Below are 22475 nucleotides of genomic sequence, written 5' to 3'. Positions count from 1 at the left end.
GGCCCGCGCAGGGCAGCCCGTTTTCCTAGCACAGGGCCAGGCCGAGGTGACTGCTTCCACAGTGGCCACCTCCAGCCGGCCCAGCACATTCCTCAGGCTTATCTGGGGGCCCGCCCTGCCGGACTCTGCCCTCCCACCCAGGAAGCAGCACCCGAGAGCTGCTGGAGTTCCAGGGGCCGGGAGGAGGGCCTGGGCGGGCTTGATTTGCAGCCTCCCTCCTGGGGCTGGAGAGAAGCAGGTATAGAATGGTGTGGGGCAGAGGGACTCGGGGGGTCTGCTGAACCTGACAAGGCAAATTGTCCTGAATGAACCTTGGAGAGTGTGGGGTTCACTCAGACCCCGGACTCCATGCCATTTCCTGGGAACCCCCACCTCCTCTGTCTTGGAAGGCTCTCCCTTGAGGTTCCTGGGCATGGGAGGGGGCCTGGCCCTGGGCTGGGCACCCTAAGTCCGCTCCAGAGTCGTAACGGGAGATGGGACGGGACCGCAGCTCCCGGGCCACCTCCCTGTGTCCCCGGCTCCACAGTGGGAGCCGGCGCCCGTCCTCCCAAGAAGGGGTTAACCTCCAGCCCCAGCCTTGAGGGAGGGGACTGGGCTGGACCATTTTCCTCGCCGCTGCCTCCACCTCGGTTTTCCTGAATGGTTCTGCCGTCCCGGGGTGGGGAGGGAAGGGAAGGAAGGAGGGCGGGCGGAGGCAGGGAGGGAGGAGTGTGGCAAGAGGAAGGAAAAAAGAGCGAGACAGCCAGGGGAAGAGAAAGATGTCACTGTCTAATCTCCCTGTCATTTTTATTTGCAGCAGGCGCCGGGCCGAGGAGCTGCTAGAACAATGCTGAGGCGGGCGAGGTGAGGAGTGGCCGCCGGCCCCGCCGACGGAGCGTCTGGAACAGGTGATAGGAGGATCCGAACCCCCGGCCACCTGGGCAGCCCGGCCCGGCGGCGCCCCGGAGCCCGGGTGGGGGGAGACCATGGCGACCAATTTCAATGACATCGTCAAGCAAGGCTACGTGAAGATGAAGAGCAGGAAGCTGGGGGTGAGCAGCCGTGCGGGGGGCCTGGCCGGGAGCCCGGGGGGCCGGGGCGCGGGTGCCCGTGGGGCCGGCGTCGCGCTCCCACGGGCTCGAGGCTTGTGGCCGGCGGCCGCCCGGCATGTGCCGCCTGCGCCCCCGCCCCAGCCGGTCGCCGTCCCGGCCGCGGGGCCCCTGCCATTGTTGAAGTTGTGGCCCGGCCGGCGGCGGGAGCGGCTGGCGCTGCGGGGCCGCGGCGCAGCCGGGGACCCACCTCTCGCTTCCCCTCGCCGCCCCCTGGCCACGGCCTCCTCGCCTCCCCGCTTCTCCCCTCCCCTCTCCTGGCCTCTTTTCTTTTAAGTCCCTCGTCCCCCCAGCTGCCCGTGGCTCTCCGTGTGCGGCTCCTTGTGTATTTATTTTGGTTACTGCTTTCACTGCCCGGGAAGTGCTGGGAAAGGGGAGCGCTCGGCGGTGGGGCAGGGCAGTGGTGGGAGGGCGCGGAGGGCGCAGAAGCTGGTATTTATGTGGTTTATGAATGGAACTTAGGGCAGGATGGTCTGTGGCTCTGGGACAGGCTGCTTTCCTCCGAGTTGTTGGCGGTGGCGCTTGTGGGGTTGCTTGGCCCACAACTGGGGGCTCAGCGGTCTGAGGGGATGAGGCCTCAGACCCACCTCCCACCGGCTCCTGGTGAGGACGGCCTCCGCCGCCTCCCCAGAGGGCCTGAGCAGGGGCTTCAGGGACCAACTTAATGATCTTGGTGAGGCTGTCCAAGAGCTGCCTCCATTCCCCTGCTGACCCTCCCCCACCCCCAGTGAGGGGTCTTGGTGGCCGCACCCTCTCCGGGGGGGAAGGGAACCCTCCGTGGCCCGAGTCTGTGTTTCCCCGGGGTCTCCTGTCTCTCTCTTCCTCCCCTCCCCCATTGCTCTGATGGGGGTGGGGTGGGATCAGACTGCTCAAGGCTTCCTGGCTCAGCCTGAGTGGGGTGGAGGAGGAATAGGGCTCTGATATGGCTTCCCTGCCTGGATACCAGCCTGAACGGGGCTGGCCTTGGAGAGGGGTGGTTCTTGCCCCTCCTCCCCTTCTGTGGCCCTGTGGCCCCTGTGGGGTTGTTCTGTCCAGGCGGAGTGCAGCGGCGGAGCTGTGCGCATATCAGGAGGCTTAGCTGGATTTGAATTTGTATCCCAGCCTGGGTTCCAGCCCAGCACACCGGCCCTGGTGGGCATCAGCCACCTTGCTGCTGTGCGGAGAGAGGGATGGAGCCCACTTGGAGCACAGAACAAGGGGAGAAGCTGAAGCTGAGGGGGGCGGGGGGAGGGGGCAAGGGAGTAGGGGCCCAGCTTCTAGTATGGCTCCTCATTCCTGTGCGCTTGGGTCTAGCCGGTCCCCGGGGGCCACCTGGGCCAACTGTGCAGGGCAGAGCTTACCAGAAAGGCAAGCCCCTTGAGGCAGCCACTTGGCCTCAGTAACGGACCTGTGCCAGGAGGAGACCTGGGAACCAGGTGGCCTACAGGTGGGCACAGGCAGAGGAGGGGCTGGGAGGCCTTCCCTGGGGGATTCAGCTTCCCCCTGCAGGTCTGATGTGAGGGGCTCAGTCACCCAGCCATTCTTGTCCCAGGGCTGCCCTTCTTGTCTCAGCTCACAAAGGTGAGCTGGGAGGGGCTGAGAGAGATGGGGAGCAGACCCTTCTACCCGCCAGGGCCTTCCTCCAGCAGAGCTGTAGCAGAGCGGGAGTGTTTCTGGTTCTGAGGCGGTGATCAAAGACCATGAGAAGTGGGGAAGGAGGGCTCTTGCAGCGCAGTGGCTCCCTGGGGTGTGTGTGTGTGTGTGTGTGTGTGTGTGTGTGTGTGTGTGTGTGTAACCAGGCAACGGGGGTGCTCAGGCCCCTGGGCCTTCTGCCCTGACCCCAAGCTGGCAGGGCACGTCTGGGTCGCTGCCTTCACTCACTCCTCCATCCGCTCATGCGTGGCTCTTAGGATGGTCATTCACTCGTTCAGCAGAGCTGTGCTAACAACATTGCCAGGATGGGAGGGAAGATTTCTGAGTAAAATATACAGTCCCGTCTTAAAGGAGCTCCCCAGCGGAGAGCTGAGGCTGCTCTTGAGGTGGACAGGCCAGGGGTGGAGCCAGGGCCACGGGTACAGGGGCAGAGATGCCTCCTGAAGTCCCAGATGGGAGCCATTAATGGCCTGGTTCTGAGTGGCTTCTTGGCTTGGGGACCGACTAGGCCCACCAGGCCTGGGGCCCTCCCTGCCCAGGACCTGGTGCCTGCATGGCAGAACGGGCGTGGAGGCGCTGCGGCCCCCTTGCTTCCTCCGCTCTGGCACCCCTCAGGCTCCCTACGGTGAGCGGGTGAACCGGAGATTCCTTGGGAATGGGCTCTGCCAGGCTTCTGGAGTGCTCGCTGACCGAGTGGGTGCATCCCAGCCAGACTCTGGGCTGGGAGCAAGCCTGGGATGGAGGAGGGGGCGGGGAAGGAAGAGTCAGCAGCCTGAGCAGGTGGCTAGACCACCCCCCCACCAGGGGTTTGACAAGCCAGTTTGCCCCCCAGCCCTGGAGCATGGTCGTTTCCCGGCACCCCGGCTCCTTGCCTGTCAGGAAGAGTGCAGGAAGCTGCAGAGAATTTAGGCGCTTTTAGGCACAGGGTCACCGGCAGTGCTTGGACAGGAGGGAACCTTGCCTGGGAAGGCACTGTGCTCCGGGATAACCCCAGGTTCTTGGCTCTGCCCCTTTACTTCTAAGATGCCTCTGGTTTCCCAACTGGAACAGGGAACTAATCCTGGCCCCTTACACTCCAGGGCGTCAGAGAAGGGAGAGAGGGTGGCCAGAGACGAGAGGGGTAGGTACGGTCTGCATCCAGAGCCCTCCGCCGGCTGTGAGAACAAGGGCTGGGGTGATGTGCAGGCTGCGAGCCTGGGCAAGGGTCTGATCCCTGTCGCTAGGACACTCCCTCCGTTGTGGCTGGCACGGCCGAGTCCTGGACAGAACGTTTATGCAGTGGGCTCCAGGTGTCAGCTCTGGGCCTAGCCAGCCTTTTGAAAATACAGGCCCCACCATTTATCAGCTGTGACAACTTCTTGTGCCTCAGTTTCCCTATCTGTAAAGTGCAGTTGATAAGCCCACCTCAGGAGTGACCCTGAGGTTAGCCGTGCAGAGCGCTCAGGACAAGCGGGAGGCGCTCACTAAATGCTGTTTACATCCAGCTCAGAGCAGAGCACGGCACGCGGGGAGTCCCAGCACTCTGTGGAACAGCCTTTCGGAGCCAGCGAAGACCTGCCTGCTTTCTCAGTTTGGGGAGGGGGCGTCTGCTGGGGTCCGCCGTCCCCAGGTTTTCTCCTGGGCTGGGTCTGGGGGACGGCTGTGTAGCACCGCCCCCTGCGGTGGACAAGGGTAACTTCAGGGCCATGTTGGGTGGGAGTGGTCCCGGGAGGCCTCACGCCCCCGCCGTCTCGCCCCACAGATCTACCGGCGGTGCTGGCTGGTGTTCCGGAAGTCTTCCAGCAAGGGGCCCCAGCGGCTGGAGAAGTATCCGGATGAGAAGTCAGTGTGCCTCCGAGGCTGCCCCAAGGTTAGGGGGTCTGGGCCCTAGCTCCCCTAGTCTTGTAAGCAGTGAGGATTTGCCGAGGCCCGAGGTCTGAGAGCCCCCTCCTGGGGGTGACACACCTGGGGGGGGGATGCAGAGGGAGGCGCTCCAGCTGGCTCAGTCCCCTGTGGGTGCTGTCCCAGGTGACCGAGATCAGCAACGTCAAGTGTGTCACGCGGCTCCCCAAGGAGACCAAGAGGCAGGCGGTGGCCATCATATTCACTGACGACTCGGCACGTACCTTCACCTGCGACTCAGGTGAGGAGCTGGGGCTGCAGGCTTCCGTCCAGCCTCCCCTGGGGCCACATATGGTCCAGTTGGGAGGAGTCAAAGCAGGACCAGCCCTGGCTGGGTATGATGTGTGGGGGTGAAGGCAGGGGCGCCTTTGAGGGAGCAGGTCCCCAGGGTGAGGTGGGACTAGTAGGCAGAATCCACTGGCCTTGCCCTCCCTGCCTTGCATGGCGGGATCCTTCAGGCTGAGGCAGATAGGGTGGGTTGTGGGGGACCCTGGGCTGGCATGAGGTACCACTTTCTCTAGAGCTGGAGGCGGAGGAATGGTACAAGACGCTGTCTGTGGAGTGTCTGGGTTCACGACTCAATGACATCAGTCTGGGAGAGCCGGACCTCCTGGCCCCAGGAGTGCAGTGTGAGCAGACAGGTGAGGCCGGATGCTGTCAAGGGGCTGGGAGGAGAGGGGAGGGGGAGGAGAGTCCTCCCCTGGAAAGGCTCCGGCCCGCTCCTTCCCTCCCACTCCAGACCGCTTCAACGTCTTCCTGTTGCCCTGTCCCAACCTGGACGTGTACGGCGAGTGCAAGCTGCAGATCACCCACGAGAACATCTACCTCTGGGACGCACACAACCCCCGCGTGAAGCTCGTCTCGTGGCCCCTCTGCTCGCTGCGTCGCTACGGCCGGGATGCCACACGCTTTACCTTCGAGGCTGGCCGGTAGGACCCTCTCGCCTCCCTACCCTGACCCACTGTGGTCATGTTGTTGGCTGCCCCCGTCAGGCACGGTGCTGGGAGCTTTAGTTGTCTGTCAGCATAGAAACCCAGAAGGGAATGGAAGAGTCCCGTTTTACGGATGAGGACCTCCAGGCTCATGCCAGGCAGGCCAAGCGCAGCTGCTGACCAAAGCCAGGCTGCTAAGGTTCACGTCAGAGTGGGCGCTGGTGCTCAGAGCTCTGTCTGTGGACCGAGGCTTCGTTTCTTCACTGTCAAATAGGGGATCATAAAAGTACCCGCCCTCGTAGAATTACGGTGAGGACTGGGTAACCTATAGTTTGAACTCTGGAGCCAGCGGGCCTGGACTTACATTCTGTGTGATCCTCTGTGTAAGCCGGCTTCCGTTACTGAGCACCTGTGCGCCTGTTTTCCTCATCTGCAAAATGGTTTGAGAAAACTCGGAACAGAGGAAGCCGTAGCGGTGCGCAGACCAGAGGGGCGGGAGAGAAGACTGAGTGGGCCGGGTCTTGTAAAGCATTGAGCTCGCTGGTACATGGAAACGGCCAGGCACGTTTGGGCTGCACACACAGCCCCGTCTGTTCCCCGGGAGCCCCGGGTGCAGCCAGCGTATGACGCCAGGGCGCTCGACCAAACACGTATGGTGCAGTCCCCACCACCGTGCCCTCCGTGCCTCTTGTGTCCCTAGGATGTGCGATGCTGGGGAAGGGCTCTACACCTTCCAGACTCAGGAAGGGGAACAGATTTACCAGCGGGTCCACAGTGCCACCCTGGCCATTGCTGAGCAACACAAGCGTGTCCTGCTGGAGATGGAGAAGAACGTGCGGGTGAGGTTCTGGGCATCGGCCAGGCTGGGCTACCGGGGAGGCCAGGGGGTGGGCGGGCCGAGCGCCTGAGTACGCCAGCGGTCTCTAGCTGGGCGGGCAGGGTGTTGGGCTGATGGCTGGGAGGAAGCCACGGCCCCGAGCTAACCGGAGGGACCCCTCCCCTCCACCCCACAGCTGCTGAACAAGGGCACGGAACATTACTCGTACCCCTGCACGCCCACCACCATGCTGCCCCGCAGCGCCTACTGGCACCACATCACGGGCTCCCAGAATATTGCCGAGGCCTCCAGCTATGCCGGTGAGTCCCTGCAGTGCCCCGCTCCCCTGCCACGAGGCCCTGTGGAGGACGAGGCCTTCTGGGCAGGGGTCCTCTGACCTGCACCCGCAGCCTGAGCCTGCCTCTGTGTCCACAGGTGAGGGGTACGGGGCAGCCCAGGCCAGCTCAGAAACAGACCTCCTCAACCGATTCATCCTGCTAACGCCAAAGCCCAGCCAGGGGGACAGCAGTGAGGCCAAGACCCCAGCCCAGTGACAGGGCTGCTGCCCAGCAACGACCACGGGGTGGCCTGTTGCAGGGCCACCTGCAGCGTACCGTGCATAGCCTCGGGGGGCTGCTGGCCCAGAGCCTGGAGAAACGGCGCGAGCTGTCCCTTCCTTGCCCCCGAGCGTGAGGCTGGACCAAGGCACGGGGCTGGCCACGCCACCAGAGCATGTGTGAGGGGCTGGAGCCACTGCGGGACTATTACTGTTAATGATCTTAATATATATGGCTTATGACATATCCTATATTAATGAGATTTCCCCTCTCCCTCCCCGACACCACATACACATTTTTTAATCCCATGACCAGGTCCCAGTCAAGGCTGTTGTTGAACGTGAGGGCAGCTGTTCCCTGTCCTCCGTGGGACAGCCCTCCTGCTGCCCGGACCTGCTGGCGCTGCCAGGGCCGGAGGCAGCAGACAGAACTCGAGGCTGGCGCTGGGATGGCTGGCTCTCCCCGCAGCCCAGGGACTAGGACAGCAGGCGGCTTCTCCTTTCCTCTGGGCCTCGAGTGGCACGGGCAGGGTCTGAGCTTCTGCCGTGCCCCTTGGCAGCCTTGCACTTGGGAGTTTCAAGCAAAGGTGACATCTGGTTGACACCTCAGGTGAAAATCTGGTTTTAAAATGTAATTTTTGCCCAGGCTCCTTCCTGCTTAGTAGGCTGAGAAGATACCCCAGGGGCAGGGGTGCTGGCTCCCTCAGCCAGGCGGAGGGTGGCCCGCGCCGAGCTCCTACACTGCCCCAGGGCCGGCCGGGCGGGTGGGCTGGCTGCAGCAGGACTGCTGTGGGGGGCACCCCTGCTGCCCCCTCACTGACCGAGGGTAGGTGATGGCCCAGCAGAGGGAGCCCCTCTGCCCAGTGTGGCTACCCTCTGGCCAGCCAAAAGCACTCAGAAACCGAGCCCTCCCCCTTTCCCTCTCCCCACATGGTGCTGAGGCTCCCTGCTGAAATGCCATTAAAGCAGTTGATTTTCTAGCACTGGTGTTTACTGACTACCTTGCAGAAGGGCTATCTTTCTACTCTCGTCAAACCTTTGGTTGCGTGTGTGGGTTTTTTGTTTTTTAATACTTTAGGGTTCTGATTTGTGGGAACAGACCTTGTTGTAAATAACCACTATTCAAGTTGTGGCAGGAGGATCCGGGGAGGGGGCCACAGCCAGCTTGGCTCCAAACCTGACCCAGGAAATGACCACTCAGAGGAATAAACTAGACTGAAGAAAGGAGCCTGGGGCCAAAGGCCTTGGAGAGGGAGGCAAGGCTGGGCTGGCTCAAGTTAGTGGCACGATGACGCATGAAGGAGATTATGTTGTGCTCTTTATTGCCAAAAATAAAAACTTTTAAAAAGACAACTGTTAATAAATATCCCTTCCTTTCTATAGCAGGTCTCTGGTTCTCTCCTGGTTTCTCCTAGCAGACTGCCTAATTAACTGCTCCAGGCATGATTCTACCTCTTAAGGGCGAAGGGGTCAAGGCCAGACCTTCATCAAGGCCCTTGCTCCCCAGTCCCTAAAAAATAATCAGGCCACTGGCAGTGAAGTTTGAAATACGGGGTTTATCTGGGGTGGGGGGCAGCCAGAATCTAACACTATTTTCTAAGGGTTCTCAAATTAGGGACACTCCGGGATTTCAGTGAAGTGCCAGTAGGCTGGCTCTGGGCAGGAGCCAGAAGGGTTTGTAGGCAACCTGAATGAGGGTTCTAGTACTCAAACACCAGAAGACCAAGGTAGAACTGTGAAAACCAACTTCTGGCCAAAAATGACCAGAAGAGGAGTCCAACTGTGCAGTTCTCAGCAGAAGACCTTGCCCAGGCACATTAGGAAATGGGCTGGAAGGGTGGTTCTGGGGGTGCTACTGGCAATCAGGGGGTAGGACCAGGGATGCTAAATGTCTAGTAAACTGTCCTGCCTCAGATACCAGTGGTACCCCGGCCATCTGTCTTCAATGGAGCAAGGCTGGGAGGGGACGACTCTTCCCCTGAGCTACCTGCCTAGGGGTACTGAGGCTTGCCAAGAAGCCTGGACAACGTCCAGACCCCAGAAGCTACGAGAGTCTCTGGAGAGACCGGAGAGCCAGCTGCTGGCCTTGACCCCCCCACCCCACCCCTTTTCTTGCTGGAACAGGTAAGCTGCCCTTAGTTTATGGTTAGGACATCACTCTGGATCTCGTGGCTTAACTGGGTCTGTAAATCACTCAGCTTCTTCTTTAATCCAGAGAGGGCTGAGAGGACAATTGTTTCAGGACGCAGAGAGCCACAGGACTCCACGTTGTAGTAAAACCTAAGAGGAAGAGTCGGGTGAGAGCCCTCCATGAGGCAGGCTGGCTAGGCCGAGCTTCAGCCCTGGATCATGCTCTCTCCCTACCTCTTACTAACAGCGGTCCTACTGCACATTATAGGACTTCAAAGAGGCCACAGCCCCCTCAAAAGCTTGATGTTCACCATCAGAAGACTTTCTAGCTCTGGGCTGGTCCCCTTCTCTGGGGGGTTGAATATCAGAGTAGGAGCACAGTGGCTAACTGGAGGGCTCCTCTGTGCCCCAAAGACTAGGGGGAGGATAATCTGCCCTGGGATGTATGGGCTCCACAGTTCTCCATCCTTCCTCAGCTCATGGGCACTGGGACACAAGGGAAGGGTCTCCCCAACTCAGGGCCTGCACCAAAACCCTATGTTCTTCCACGCTTCACCTTCAGGTGCCGGATGAGGGTCTTACCTCTCTGGCTTGCCGTTGGGGTCATAGGGAGCCTGGGACTCATCTTCATCCAGCTCGGAGTACTCACTCTTTGGCCTGAAGACAAATACACGGAGCACAGGTGGCTACTGCTGCTGTCCAGTGAGCCTGCCCCCACCCCGCTCCCTCGGAGCCATGTCCACACAACCCAGCCTACAGGCCTGCCTTTACTCCCGACAAGAACATACCATTCCTCGGGCTTGGGATACACTGTGTGCCTCAGGGCATTGTCAGGATCATATTCAAAAGCCACCCCTGCAGTAGGGTTCCACTTGGCATGCTCCTTGCCAAAGCCCTTTTTGGCATAGGCTCGAAGTCTTAGCTCCTGGCCTTTCCTCAGCTTGACAATGAGGATGTCTGCAGGGAGAGGCAGAAGTCAGTCAAGGGCCAGGAGAGACCCAGTCCCCTGAATTTTGGCCTGGAATGCCACTGGAAGACCACACAATCTGGACAAACAGCTCAAGCGTCAGCTGACAAGGAGACCAAGCAGCATGAGAGGCTATGTCGGATCTCTGCCTCTGTGCTGGCCTGCGAAACGACAGTTTGGGTAGACATCCACACACGCCCTCCAGCCCCTTACCGTCCTGCTCCACGTAGTCATTGGGGTCATTATCTCGGTTCCGGGAGGTCACCTGTAGGGAGCCCAAACGGGAATGTATTAGCTGCTCGTCTCCCCAGTTACCTCTTCCAGCACCTGCCAAACCAGGGACAGGATGTCTGGGATGAGGGGGAAGAGACGCCTACTGGGACCGACCTGTGCTGCAGCTGGACTCCGACCCCCACCTCGAGGCACAGGGTCAGCCCTCTCAGCCAAAATGTACCATGGCCTTTAAAAAGGTCCTTGGGTGACAAAGGACAGGCACACAGCACCAACAGTGCTCCTGTCCACCCTGGCTAGTGTCCAGAATTATTAGCACTTTTTAGGCACCAGACTGAGAGGAGGGCAGAAGATAACGCAAGGAAAATCCGCATCTTATAACAAACCACCCGAGTCTGGCCCACTTTGAGCTAAAAGGATGACGACGAAGGTCCTGGGTAAGGACAATGTGGTGAGATACTGACTGGAATGACCCGGGGGCTGTTGGAGATGAGGTCTCGAGACGTGACGTGACGAGTTTGGTCTTCATTGCACCGCACGTCAAGGGTGAACTCCACCGAGCACTCGGGGCAGAACTCCTCGCACGTGCAGTCCTGAGGGAGGAAGAGAAGCAGGAATAAGTCCAGGGAGAGGTGGCGGCTCCTGAGCTCCCTCGTTCTCAGACCTGTTCCTTCCACTTCTCCCATCTGTAACACGGCCACGGGCTCTAGGCGCTGGGGGGGGGGGGGGGCCGGGTCCATCCAGTACACCGTCCTCACAGGCTGCTCAGTGCAGGCGTTTCCCAGTGTAGACACCCCCATACTCACTGGCACCCACGTTCTCCTCCCACTTCTGCCAGCTGCCCAGCCACACTGCTGGGAGAAGCAGTGCTAACATCGCACCCTGGCCCTCAGGCTGCTCTGCTGCAGAGAACCAAGGCGTCGAGTACGAGAATGATGCTTTCGTGCTTTATAGGGCAGCTTCCCCTGAACTAAATGGACAAGCTCGGGAAGCTCACCATCATTTAAAATAAAATGACCGAGGGCACAACACAAAAAAGTACCTTTCAAGTTCTAGACTACTAACCTTTTCTTAAAAACTAACAAACTATTTCCATTATGGAAAATTTCATACATTCACAAGAGCACAGCAAGTATAAGGGGTGGCTACCATGTAACCATCACTCGGCTTCAATAATTATCAATAATTCTTTAAGCAACTGATGCTGGAGACAACCCATTCCTCTGGTAGGGACCACCTGCTACAGCGTAACTTCAGGCAAAAAGAGTTACTGGAATGTAACCAAGCACACTGTTCTCCCCCTCACACCAGCACGAAAATCTAACCTTCTGATGTTTTTGAGATGAGGAGGAAGAACGAGGGGCCACACCTGGATAGTCTCCACTCATACACAGGTGAGGCAGGAAGGCAACCTTTCTGCTTTAGCAGAAATATGAAATGGAAGGGGGCGCCTGGCTGGCTCAGTCCGTGGAGCATGCAACTCTTAAATTCAGGGTTGTAAGTTTGAGCTCCACACTGGGTGTAAAAATAACTTAAATGTTTTTCCACCCCCCCCCTTTTTAAATCAAGCTAATGGACATCAAAAGAAAGCTGGAGTGACAATCCTTATATCACACAAATTAGATTTTAAACCAAAGACTGTAATAAGAGATGAGAAAGGACACTATATTATACTTAAAGGGTCTATTCAACAAGATCTAACAATTGTAAATATTTATGCCCCAACATGGAACCAGCCAATTACATAAACCAATTAATAACAAAATCAAAGAAACACATTGACAATAATACAGTAATAGTAGGGGACTTTAACACCCCCCTCACTGAAATGGTCAGATCATTTAAGCAAAAGCTCAACAAGGACATAAGGGGTTTAAATGACACACTGAACCAGATGGGACTTCACAGATACATTCGGAGCATTCCATCCTAAAGCCCCAGAATACACATTCTTCTCTAGTGCACATGGAACATTCTCCAGAATAGATCACATCCTGGGTCACAAATCAGGTCTCAACCAGTACCAAAAGACTGGAATCATTCCCTGCATATTGTTGGACCATAACGCTTTGGAACTCGAACTCTATCACAAGAGGAAAGTTGGAAAGAACTCAAATACTTGGAGGCTAAAGAGCATCCTACTGAAGAATGGGTCAAGCAGGAAATTAAAGAAGAATTTTAAAAAATTCAAGGGAACAAATGAAAATGAAAACACAACTGTTCAAAATCTTTGGGATGCAGCAAAGGCGGTCCTAAGAGGGAAGTACATAGCACTACAAGCCTTTCTCAAGAAACAAGAAAGGTCTCCAATACACACCCTAACCCTACACCTAAAGCAGCTGGAGAAAGAGCAGCAAATAAAGCCTGAACCCAGCAGGAGAAGAGAATTAATAAAGATTAGAGCAGGAATCAATGAAATAAAAACCAAAAGAACAGACCAACGAAACTAGGAGCTGGTTCTTTGAATAAGCCCCTGGCCAGACTTTTCAAAAAGAAAAGAGAAAGGACTCAAAATCATGAATGAAAAAGGGGAGAGCACAACCAACACTGAAGAAATACAATTATAAGAACATATTATGAGCAACTATATGCCAACAAATTAGACAATCTGGAAGAAATGGATGCTTTCCTACAGAGTTCCTAGAACTACCAAAACTGCACTAGGAAGAAATACAAAACCTGAACAGACCCATAACCAGGAAGGAAACTGAAACGGTAATCAAAAAAATCCCAACAAACAAGAGCCCAGGCCAGATGGCTTCCCAGAGGAAATCTACCAAACACTTAAACAAGAATTAATACCTATTCTGAAACTGTTCCCAAAAAATAGAAATGGAAGGAAAACTTCCAAACTCATTTTATGAGGCCAGCATTACCTTGATCCCAAAACCAAAGACCCCACCAAAAAGGAGAATTACAGACCAATATCCCTGATGAATATGGATGCAAAAATTCTCAACAAAATACTAGCCAATGGGATCCAACAGTACATTAAAAGGATTATTCCCCACGACCAAGTGGGATTTATTCCTGGGCTGCAAGGCTGGCTCAACACCCGCAAATCAATGTGATACACTACATTAATAAAAGAACGGACAAGGACCATATGATATTCTCCATAGATGCAGAAAAAGCATTTGACAAAGTACAGCATCCTTTTTTTTTTTTCTTTTTTTTAAGATTTTATTTATTTATTTGACAGAGATAGAGACAGCCAGCGAGAGAGGGAACACAAGCAGGGGGAGTGGGAGAAGAAGCAGCAGGCTCATAGCGGAGAAGCCTGATGTGGGGCTCGATCCCATCACGCCGGGATCACGCCCTGAGCCGAAGGCAGACACTTAACCGCTGTGCCACCCAGGCGCCCCTACAGCATCCTTTCTTGATTAAAACTCTTCACAGTGTAGGGATAGAGGGCACATACCTCGATACCATAAAAGCCATCTATGAAAAACCCACAGCGAGTCTCATTCACAATGGGGAAAAACTGAGAGCTTTTCCCCCAAGGTCAGGAACACGGCAGGGATGTCCACTATCACCACTGCTGCTCAACATAGTACTAGAAGTCCTCACCTCAGCAATCAGACAACAAAAAGAAAAGGAACCCGAATTGGCAAAGTCGTCAAACTCTCACTCTTAGCAGATGATTAGATACTTTATGTGAAAAACACAAAAGACTCCGCCCCCAAACTGCCAGAACTCATACAGGAATTCAGTAAAATGGCAGGATATAAAATCAATGCACAGAAATCAGTTCCACCAAGACAGAAGATCCCATTTACAGTTGCACCCAAAACCGTAAGATACCTAGGAATAAATCTAAACAGAGGCAAAGAATCTGTACTCAAAAAACTATAGAATACTCATGAAAGAAATTGAAGAAGACACAAAGAAATGGAAAAACATTCCATGCTCGTGGGTTGGAAGAATAAATACCGTTAAAATGTCTATGCTACCTAGAGCAATCTACACATTCAATGCAATCCCTATCAAAATACCATCAACTTTTTTCACAGAAATGAAACAAATAAACCTAAAACTTGTATGGAACCAGAACAGACCCCGAATAGCCAGAGGAATGTTGAAAAAGAAAACCAAAGCTGGTGGCATCATAATTCTGGACTTCAAGCTCTATTACAAAGCTGTCATCATCAAGATGGTATGGTACTGGCACAAAAACAGATCAATGGAAAAGAATACAGAACCCAGAAATGGACTCTCAACTCTATGGTCAACTGATCTTCGACAAAGTAGGACAGAATATCCAATGGAAAAAAGTCTCTTCAACAAACGGTGTTGGGAAAATTGGACAGCCACATGCAGAAGAATGAAACTGGACCATTTCCTTATACCATACCCAAAAATAGACTCAAAATGGATGAAAGACCTAACTGTGAGACAGGAATCCATCAAAATCCTTGAGAACACAGGCAGCAAGCTCTTCGACCTCAGCTGCAGCAACTTCTTCCTAGACACATCGCCAAAGGCAAGGGAAGCAAGAGCAAAAATGAACTATTGGGACTTCATCAAGATAAAAAGCTTTGCGCAGCAAAGGGAACAGTCAACAAAACCAAAAGACAACCGACAAAATGGGAGAAGATATTTGCAAATGACATACCGGATAAAGGGCTAGTATCCAAAATCTATACAGAACTTATCAAACGCAACACCCAAGGAACAAATAATCCAGTCAAGAAATGGGCAGAAGACATGAACAGACATTTCTGCAAAGACGACATCCAAATGGCCAACAGACACATGAAAAACTGCTCAACGTCATTTGGCATCAGGGAAATACAAATCAAAACCACAGTGAGATACCACCTCACACCTGTCAGAACGGCTAAAATTAACAAGTCAGGAAACGACAGATGCTGGCGAGGATGTAGAGAAAGGGGAACCCTCTTTCACTGTTGGTGAGAATGCAAACTGGTGCAGCCACTCTGGAAAACAGTACGGAGGTTCCTCAAAAAGTTGAAAATAGAGCGACCCTACGACCCAGCAACTGCACTACTGGGTATTTACCCCAAAGATACAAATGTAGTGATCCAAAGGGGCACCTGCACCCCCAATGTTTAGAGCAGCAACATCCACAATAGCCAAATTATGGAAAGAGCCCAGAGGTCCATCAACAGATGAATGGATAAAGAAGATGTGGTATATTGTGTGTGTATACACACACACACACACACACACACATACACACAATGGAATATTATGCAGTTATCAAAAATGAAATCTTGCCATTTGCAACAACATGGACAGAACTAGAGGATATTATGCTAAGCAAAATAAGTCAATCAGAGAAAGACAATTACCATATGATCTCACTGATATGTGGAATTTGAGAAATAAGGCAGGGGAGCATAGGGGAAGAGAGGAAAAAAAAAAAAGAAACAAGACGAGGGAGACAAACCATAAGAGACTCTTAATCTCAGGAAACAGAGTTGCTGGAGTGGAAAGGGGTGGGAGGGATGGGGTGGCTGGGTGAAGGACATCAGGGAGGGTATGTGTTGTGGGGAGAGCTGAGTATTGTGTAAGACTGATGAATCACAGACCTGTACCCCTGAAACAAATAATATGTTGTATGTTAATAAGAAACAACCAAACCCCCCCAAAACTATTAATATAAAATGGAAAAATCAAAATGTCAATGGAAAATAAAAATATGAAAAGGTACACAACCTCAAACATATAGATATAATGAAAGGAAAAGAATCTGAGGTTTAAGAGACTAAAGAGGTAGAACAACCAAATGCATATATGAATCTTGGGTGAATGACTGACCCCCAAGCAAAAGGCAAGAAAGGCCGTGTGGGGAACAACTAGGAAAATCTGGGTAAGGACTATGCACAAATATGACAAGTGAATGCTAATACTCTAGGCGTGACGGTGCGGTGATGTGGGAAAACATCCTTATTCTCAGGACAAGCGTGCTGAAGTAGTTAGGGGAGAAGTGTCATGGTATCTGCAACTTTTTTTCAAATGGTTCAGCAAAAATAACATGGATAGGAAAAATAAAGCTAATGTAGCAAAATATTAACAACTGGCGACTAAAGGTGAAAAACAAATAGCTGTTTACTATTTGAGGTTTTTAACTTCTCTGTGGATTTTGAGAAAAAGCCAAAAAATAAAAATAAAAATAAAAAAGGGTAGGTAGGACATCAGGGAGGGTATGTGTTGTGGGGAGAGCTGAGTATTGTGTAAGACCATCTTTGTTCAGTAAATACTAGAAAAAAATTTAATGGCTGGAACTGCTAGGTTCTGGGGCACACTTATCTTTACCCAAGACACTGCCAAACTGCTCTTCAACTGGCTGTACAACTATCCCCACCAATATCTGTGACTTTTTTTTTTTTAAAAGATCTATTTGAGAGAGAGAGACAGACAGTGACAGAGATAGCAAGCAGGGAGGAGAGGGAGATGCAAGCTCCTAGCTGAGTAGGGAGCATGACGCCGGGACTCAATCCCAGGACCCTGGGATCACGACCGGAGCCGAAGGCAGACGCTTAACCAACTGAGCCACCCAGGCGCCCCTGATGTTTCATTTCTTACAAACAAAAATCTGGAGATGTGAAGCAAATGTTGCAAAATGTTAGAATATGACAAGTTGTTTGACGGGAGCGAAAGTACTAGTCAGATGAGCTCCACACTTCTGTATGCTTAAACATCTTTTTAAAAAAGACAGATTCATCACACATATCAAATTAGCTACCACAAAAATGACATGCCCTTGGGGATATCAGAGGATGGGCTGATCCAGGATCATCCAAAGCCACCAAGAGGGAAGAATCTCAAGCTGTTACCTAACGCAGCCCTGGGGAAAGGAAGCAGGGAGCCTAATCCTCCACCTCGCCCCCAAGTCCAAGGCCTATTAACTTATCATCAGAGAACAAACATGACCCTAGAGAAGGGGCCATGTTCAATGAGCATCACCTACGAGGAGAGGCACAGACGCCAGCCTTCTAGTCCCTCAGGTGCTGTTGTAGGGGACAGTTCTCACTCCCTTTCTTTGTTCTTACTCTCATGCCCCCCAATTCTCTGTTGATTCCCTTTAGCCTCCCAGGTTCCTTCACTGGGAAGACACAGCCTGGAAAGCAGTCTGAACAGATCAGAGTCTGAAAAGGCACAGCCCCCACCGTTCAGTATAAATGGGTTTTCTGGTGTATACCCCGTCTTCAGTGGCTGGCTGCAGAGACTCCCCAATGCCCCTGGAGCCTCATCAATCTAAGGCCTGTCAGAACTGAGGACCCATGTCTGCTTGGGCCCTAGGCAACAGCTCTATGCTGTCTTTCTAACAGCTGGAAGTAAGAGGTCGGGAAAATGCCTCTGAGAACTGAACTCCCCTGCCCCCCGCCCCCCTTCCACCCAATCACACAGCATACCCGGGAGTACTGCAGCTTGTCCACAATGTCGTCACTAGTGAGGGGAATTAGTCCTGGAAGAAACAAAGAAGCACTTTAAAGAAGTCCAAATGGCCAAGCCGGAAGGAGAGCCTAGAAATCCCCTTGGGACTGAGGAGGCTTCTTCCTCTGACACCAGCCACAGCCCCCTCCCTTTCACCTTCCAAAACCTGGCACTCACCAAGTCTGTGAGCAATGAACTCATCATGAAGGACTGAGGAATTGGCATCAATTTGAACCCAGTCAATGGCTACAAAATAAAGAAAGCAGACACGCAGTTCAGCCACCAAATTCACTTAAAGACTTACAGCAGTGGCTCGCAAGATTTACACCTGATGCTTACTAAATCACAAAAGCCTGCACCAGGGGGCCAGAGGCTGATGCCACAGCTCAAGTGCGGACCAGGGATCCGCATTTTAACAAGAACCACACGCAACCCCCGCCCCCCCAGGCCGCAGCTTCCCTACGCAGGCAGATTTAATGTGACGGGAGGGGGGTCCCTGTCCCACACAAAACACTGACTTAGAGAATACCCATGGAAGTGGGAACACGTTTCTTTGAACTGAATATTTCTGTGAGAAGCATTTACATCTGCTATTCATGTCAACACCAAATCCAAGAACACAAACTACTTAGGCACTTAAAAGTTAGGGAAAATCTCAAAGACAGACCACATCTCATTTTATGATGCAATGACCAGATTACCCAATTTAACACTTTATTATCACTCAATCAACTAATGTTTAGAGAATTCCTTTAATGGGCATGGTATACTAAGTATCAAACCCAATTCTTACCTGCAATGAGCTAAAAGAAGGGTAAGAACTGTATGGTCACACACACTTGATTTAACACATATTCATTCATAAACATCTGCATGCAAATCATAAATCGAAGGGCCAGCCACCAAACAAAGGGCATGGACTCTAGGAACAAAGTCAGAAGAGGACCAGTTAGGACCCAATCTGCTTTGTCCTATGTTTTCTATTGTTTCCCCAAATCAAACCAAAGAAGGATCATGAGCCAAGTGTTTCTGACTCTGCCTCCTTACTTCCAACCCCGCCCCCCAATCCCGCAAGCCCTGACCCTCTCCTGTGCAGGTTAAAATCCTGAGCCTCCTACAAACCAAGCTTTGCTTGACCTCCAGGATAAACATACCAACACTCCCTCCCTACAAGTTCCTCCCTCACAAAACTCTGTCCAGACTAAAGACACGTGTCATATACATATATATAGATAGATAGATTTCTAAAGATTTTTTGAGAGAGAGAGAGAATGAGTGCGGGAGGGGCAGAGGAAGATTCCATGCTAAGCGCAGAGCCTGATGCCGGGCTTGATCTCACAACCCTAAGATTATGACCTGAGCCAAAAAGCAAGAGTCAGACGCTTAACCAACTGCACCACCCAGGCGCCCCTATACTTGTCATATTTTGCTCTGTACTGTATTTATATATATCTCGTCTCTACCTCACAGCTTTGAAAAATCCTTAGGGTGGAATCTTCAAATATCTTAACTTTTGCATTCCCAATGTGGCCTGGAATGAAGGTTTTTTCTTTTTTTTTTTTTTTAAGATTTATTTATTTGACACAGAGAGAGACAGCCAGTGAGAGAGGGAACACAAGCAGGGGGAGTAGGAGAGGAAAAAGCAGGCTCCCAGTGGAGGAATCTGATGTGGGGCTCGATCCCAGGACCCCGGATCACACCCTGAGCTGAAGGCAGACGCTTAACGACTGAGCCACCCAGGCGCCCCGTAGCAGGTATTATTATTTGCAGAACTGAATTTGTGGGGAAAGTGGCATTTAGATTTGTAATGTCAGGGCTGCCTCATAAAGTACAACTCCCTGGGGCGCCTAGGTGGCTCAGTCGTTAAAGCGTCTGCCTTCGTCTCAGGTCATGGTCCTGGGGTCAAGCCCCACATTGGGCTCCCTGCTCCTTGGGGAACCTGCTTCTCCCTCTCCCTCTGCCTGCCGCTCCCCGTGTGTGCTGTCAAACAAACAAATAAAATCTTAAAAAAAAAAAAAAGTACAACTTTCTTACTTTACTCATGATGAAACTGAGACCCAGAGACAAGGAGTGATTAGGGAGGGGGAGGACCAGCACTCCAAGCTCTGAGCTGAAGAAGTGACTGGAGATGGTAGTGTGGAAACTACAATGCTCTCGTTTACCAATCACTTGGCCTGCTTATTTCCTTAGAAGTGCAGCAGCTACGAATTACACTTCCTTTTGCAACCCAAACTTTGAAATGACACTAAGAAAATATCTGTAATATATTTATAAATGTGAAAAATGCCTGCAGCGGGGTGGCTGGAACCAGAGCATATCCTCCTTCCTCTAAACTCCAACAACTCCTTACTGATCCACGCCTATCCTGCAGTACTCTTATCTGCGCATTCGCCTTTGCCCTGCAACGTCACTGGCTGCTCCATAAGGGTAAGAACCCTGCACTATGCAGCTCAGCATTCCGGTTCCTACCACGCTGCCTGGCACTTACATGTTCCCTTGAGTGCTGCTAAAGGAAAGGATTCATAAAAAGACACCTACTGGTACCGAACACAAGGCATTTAATAGAAATTCCCTCACTTAATTCTGGCCATCACTCTGTAAGTACTATTAATGTCCCAATGTTACAGAGAAAACCGCAGCACACAGGTGAAAAACTTACCCAACTTTCACAGGGACAGTAAGTGAAAACAGTTTTCAAACCCAAATAGGCAGACTCCCAAACCTATGCTCCTCACCGACGCATATGTAAGAGCGGACCCTAGCGGCCCTGGGCCAAGGACACGGCACTGCTGACTTCTCAGAGCACCCCCAGGACACCCCACCCCGGCCTAACCAAGCGCTAAGACGAGGAGCCCCAAGGAGTGCAGAGGGGGCTGGCCACGACAGGCGGGTTTCACTTACCTATTATGGGTACCTCGGCGATGAAGACCCTCCGTATAGAGTTGGCCACCCTGAGGGATGAAAACCAAGAGGCGTGACGGCGCCGCAGCCTCGACGCCGACGCCCCGCGCCCCCGATTCCCGAAGCGGAAGCCCCGCCACGGGGGCCCAGCCCTGGAAAGACGCGACCCCCGCCCGGCCCGGGCGCCAACCCCCCGCGTTCCACAGTCGCCAGCCTCCTCCCTCAGGGGCCTTACGCCAGGTCCGTGTTCTCAATGATGAACTTGACATTCTCGTCGGTGAGCTCCGTGATCCGCACGGTGGGCTGGTTGGCATACGGCATGGCGCCCCACGGCCCGCCAACTCCCGGGGTTCAGCTCCGCTGCGCCACCGCCGCCGCCGCCGCCGGAAGTGGGTCAGCGCGGCCCGCGCCGCTTCCGCAGACACGCGGGCACAGCGCCACCTGCCGCCCGGAGGCCGCCGCCGCTCGGGGCCCCGTTTTACACCCCCAGCTGCTTGAAGTGCACCGGGTTCAACCATCTGGGGAGGCGGGAACTGGCAAAACCCGTGCACGCCCTCGACTCAACAATAACACTTGTAGGAATTCATACTGCGAAAATGGCTGCAGTTGTAAGCAACGTTACACGTTCGGGGGCGTTCCCTGCAGCACCGTTTGTAACAGCAAAAGATAACAGAACTAATTGTCTATTGACAGACACCAGGTTGAATATACGAAACAGAATACTACGATAGCTCTAAGAAAATGAAGTAAACGTGCACATTTATGGAAGAACGTAAGTATACTTCAGCCAAGTCTGACTCACGCTCTTCTGAAACTGCAGGAAGATACAATGCTTTTTATTTCAACGTATCATCTGCAGTCTGTGTGGTTGTGGCAGGTGGGTGGGGGCTCTTCATCTCTGCATGTCTGGCAGTGTGCCCCTCATAGGGTGGATACTCAATAGAGATTACCAAAGCCCCCCCCACCCCCCAGCCCAGAGAAAGGTCTGAATGGGCAGCTGCTGGTAACAGAGAAGAGGCTCTAAAATAGAACTTAGCAAGAGCTACATTTACAGAGCGGAAGAGTAAGAGAGGAGATAAAGAGTTTGCCTTAGCTCAGGTCGACCCTCTTCCTGAGACAGAAAGGGCACTGAGGGGGCCTGTGCTTCACAGCCTGTGTCATCTCAGGAAATTAAGGATTAAGGTTGTTTGTTGAGTGTGAGAGGGATGCTATGAAGGAGGGAACGGAATGAAATTTGGAATAGGTAGTGTAGGGGACTTGACAGGGAGTCATGATACAAAGAATTAAAGAGGTGCAGAAAGGGGTGGGTGGAAGGCCAAAAGATTGGAAACACCTATTAGCTGGTGACTTTCCCCCAGCAATACCCCATCAACTTAGGTCGGACATGGCAACGCAGAAGACAGATGCTCTGGACTGAACTGTGTTCCTCTCAAATGTTGAAGCCCAATGCCCAGTGTGGTGTTTGGAGATGGAGTCTCTGGGAGGTCAGGAGGGTAGAAGAGTGCCCTTATAAGAACAGGAGGAGACACTGGAGCTCTCTCTCTCTCTCTGCCCTGTTAGAACATAGAGAAAAGGTGGCAAGACAGAAAGACTTCATCAGGAACTGGCCGGCACCTTGCTCTTGGACTTCCCAGCCTCCAGACCTGTGAGAAACAAATGTTAAGTCCCCGTCTACGGTATTTTGTTATAGTAGCTCAAGAAGACTAAAACAGAGTTAACAAAGGGAGCCCAGCCAGCGTAGACAGAGAAAATTATTAATGCTAAAGATCGCTGAAATGATCAGTGATACAAAATAGCACCCAAGGGAGCTAATGGTGCGGGGAAGGCCACTGTCACCCACACTTCCAGAAGGGAAGCATGGACCCAGGGAGGCAGAGCTGCTGTGACCACCCACTAGCAGTAGGCCCCACGAGGACCAGAAGCCAGGTCTCCTGGT

General features: G+C 53.0%; 2 protein-coding genes across 3 annotated transcripts; one reads left to right on the top strand and one right to left on the bottom strand.

Annotated features, from left to right (window-relative positions):
* The first annotated feature begins 712 nt into the window (after nucleotides 1-712).
* Nucleotides 713-8259, top strand: DOK4 (docking protein 4). Its single transcript, XM_044382410.3, has 8 exons — nucleotides 713-1031; nucleotides 4462-4569; nucleotides 4728-4842; nucleotides 5123-5242; nucleotides 5341-5530; nucleotides 6234-6372; nucleotides 6547-6670; nucleotides 6786-8259. Exons 1-8 carry the CDS (start codon nucleotides 966-968, stop codon nucleotides 6902-6904), a joined length of 981 nt encoding a protein of 326 aa, XP_044238345.1. The 5' UTR covers nucleotides 713-965; the 3' UTR covers nucleotides 6905-8259.
* Nucleotides 8208-20940, bottom strand: POLR2C (RNA polymerase II subunit C). Of its 2 annotated transcripts, XM_026494843.4 has the most exons (9): nucleotides 20775-20940; nucleotides 20540-20589; nucleotides 17816-17884; nucleotides 17617-17669; nucleotides 10699-10827; nucleotides 10217-10268; nucleotides 9825-9993; nucleotides 9619-9693; nucleotides 8208-9186 (listed from the first exon to the last, which is right to left on the bottom strand). In XM_026494843.4, exons 1-9 carry the CDS (start codon nucleotides 20858-20860, stop codon nucleotides 9042-9044), a joined length of 828 nt encoding a protein of 275 aa, XP_026350628.1. In that variant the 5' UTR covers nucleotides 20861-20940; the 3' UTR covers nucleotides 8208-9041. The 2 variants fall into 2 exon arrangements, with proteins under 2 accessions (XP_026350628.1, XP_057170082.1); XM_057314099.1 differs by having other exon boundaries at nucleotides 8208-9993.
* Nucleotides 20941-22475: the final 1535 nt, after the last annotated feature.

The sequence above is a fragment of the Ursus arctos genome, unplaced genomic scaffold (genome assembly GCF_023065955.2).
Source record: "Ursus arctos isolate Adak ecotype North America unplaced genomic scaffold, UrsArc2.0 scaffold_19, whole genome shotgun sequence".
NCBI lineage: Eukaryota > Metazoa > Chordata > Mammalia > Carnivora > Ursidae > Ursus > Ursus arctos.
Note: the sequence above shows the minus strand (reverse complement) of the source record. Positions and strands in the feature narration are given on the sequence as shown.

Excerpts from the sequence above, each read along its gene's own strand:
- POLR2C (XM_057314099.1), bottom strand. The coding sequence starts at position 20,860 with ATGCCGTATGCCAACCAGCCCACCGTGCGGATCACGGAGCTCACCGAC. Across the intron at positions 20,590-20,774 it reads ATTGAGAACACGGACCTGGC|GGTGGCCAACTCTATACGGA; the intron begins GTAAGGCCCCTG and ends TTCATCCCTCAG. Across the intron at positions 10,269-10,698 it reads ACAGCCCCCGGGTCATTCCA|GTGACCTCCCGGAACCGAGA; the intron begins GTCAGTATCTCA and ends GGCTCCCTACAG.
- DOK4 (XM_044382410.3), top strand. The coding sequence starts at position 966 with ATGGCGACCAATTTCAATGACATCGTCAAGCAAGGCTACGTGAAGATG. Across the intron at positions 4,570-4,727 it reads GCCTCCGAGGCTGCCCCAAG|GTGACCGAGATCAGCAACGT; the intron begins GTTAGGGGGTCT and ends GTGCTGTCCCAG. Across the intron at positions 6,671-6,785 it reads CGAGGCCTCCAGCTATGCCG|GTGAGGGGTACGGGGCAGCC; the intron begins GTGAGTCCCTGC and ends CTGTGTCCACAG.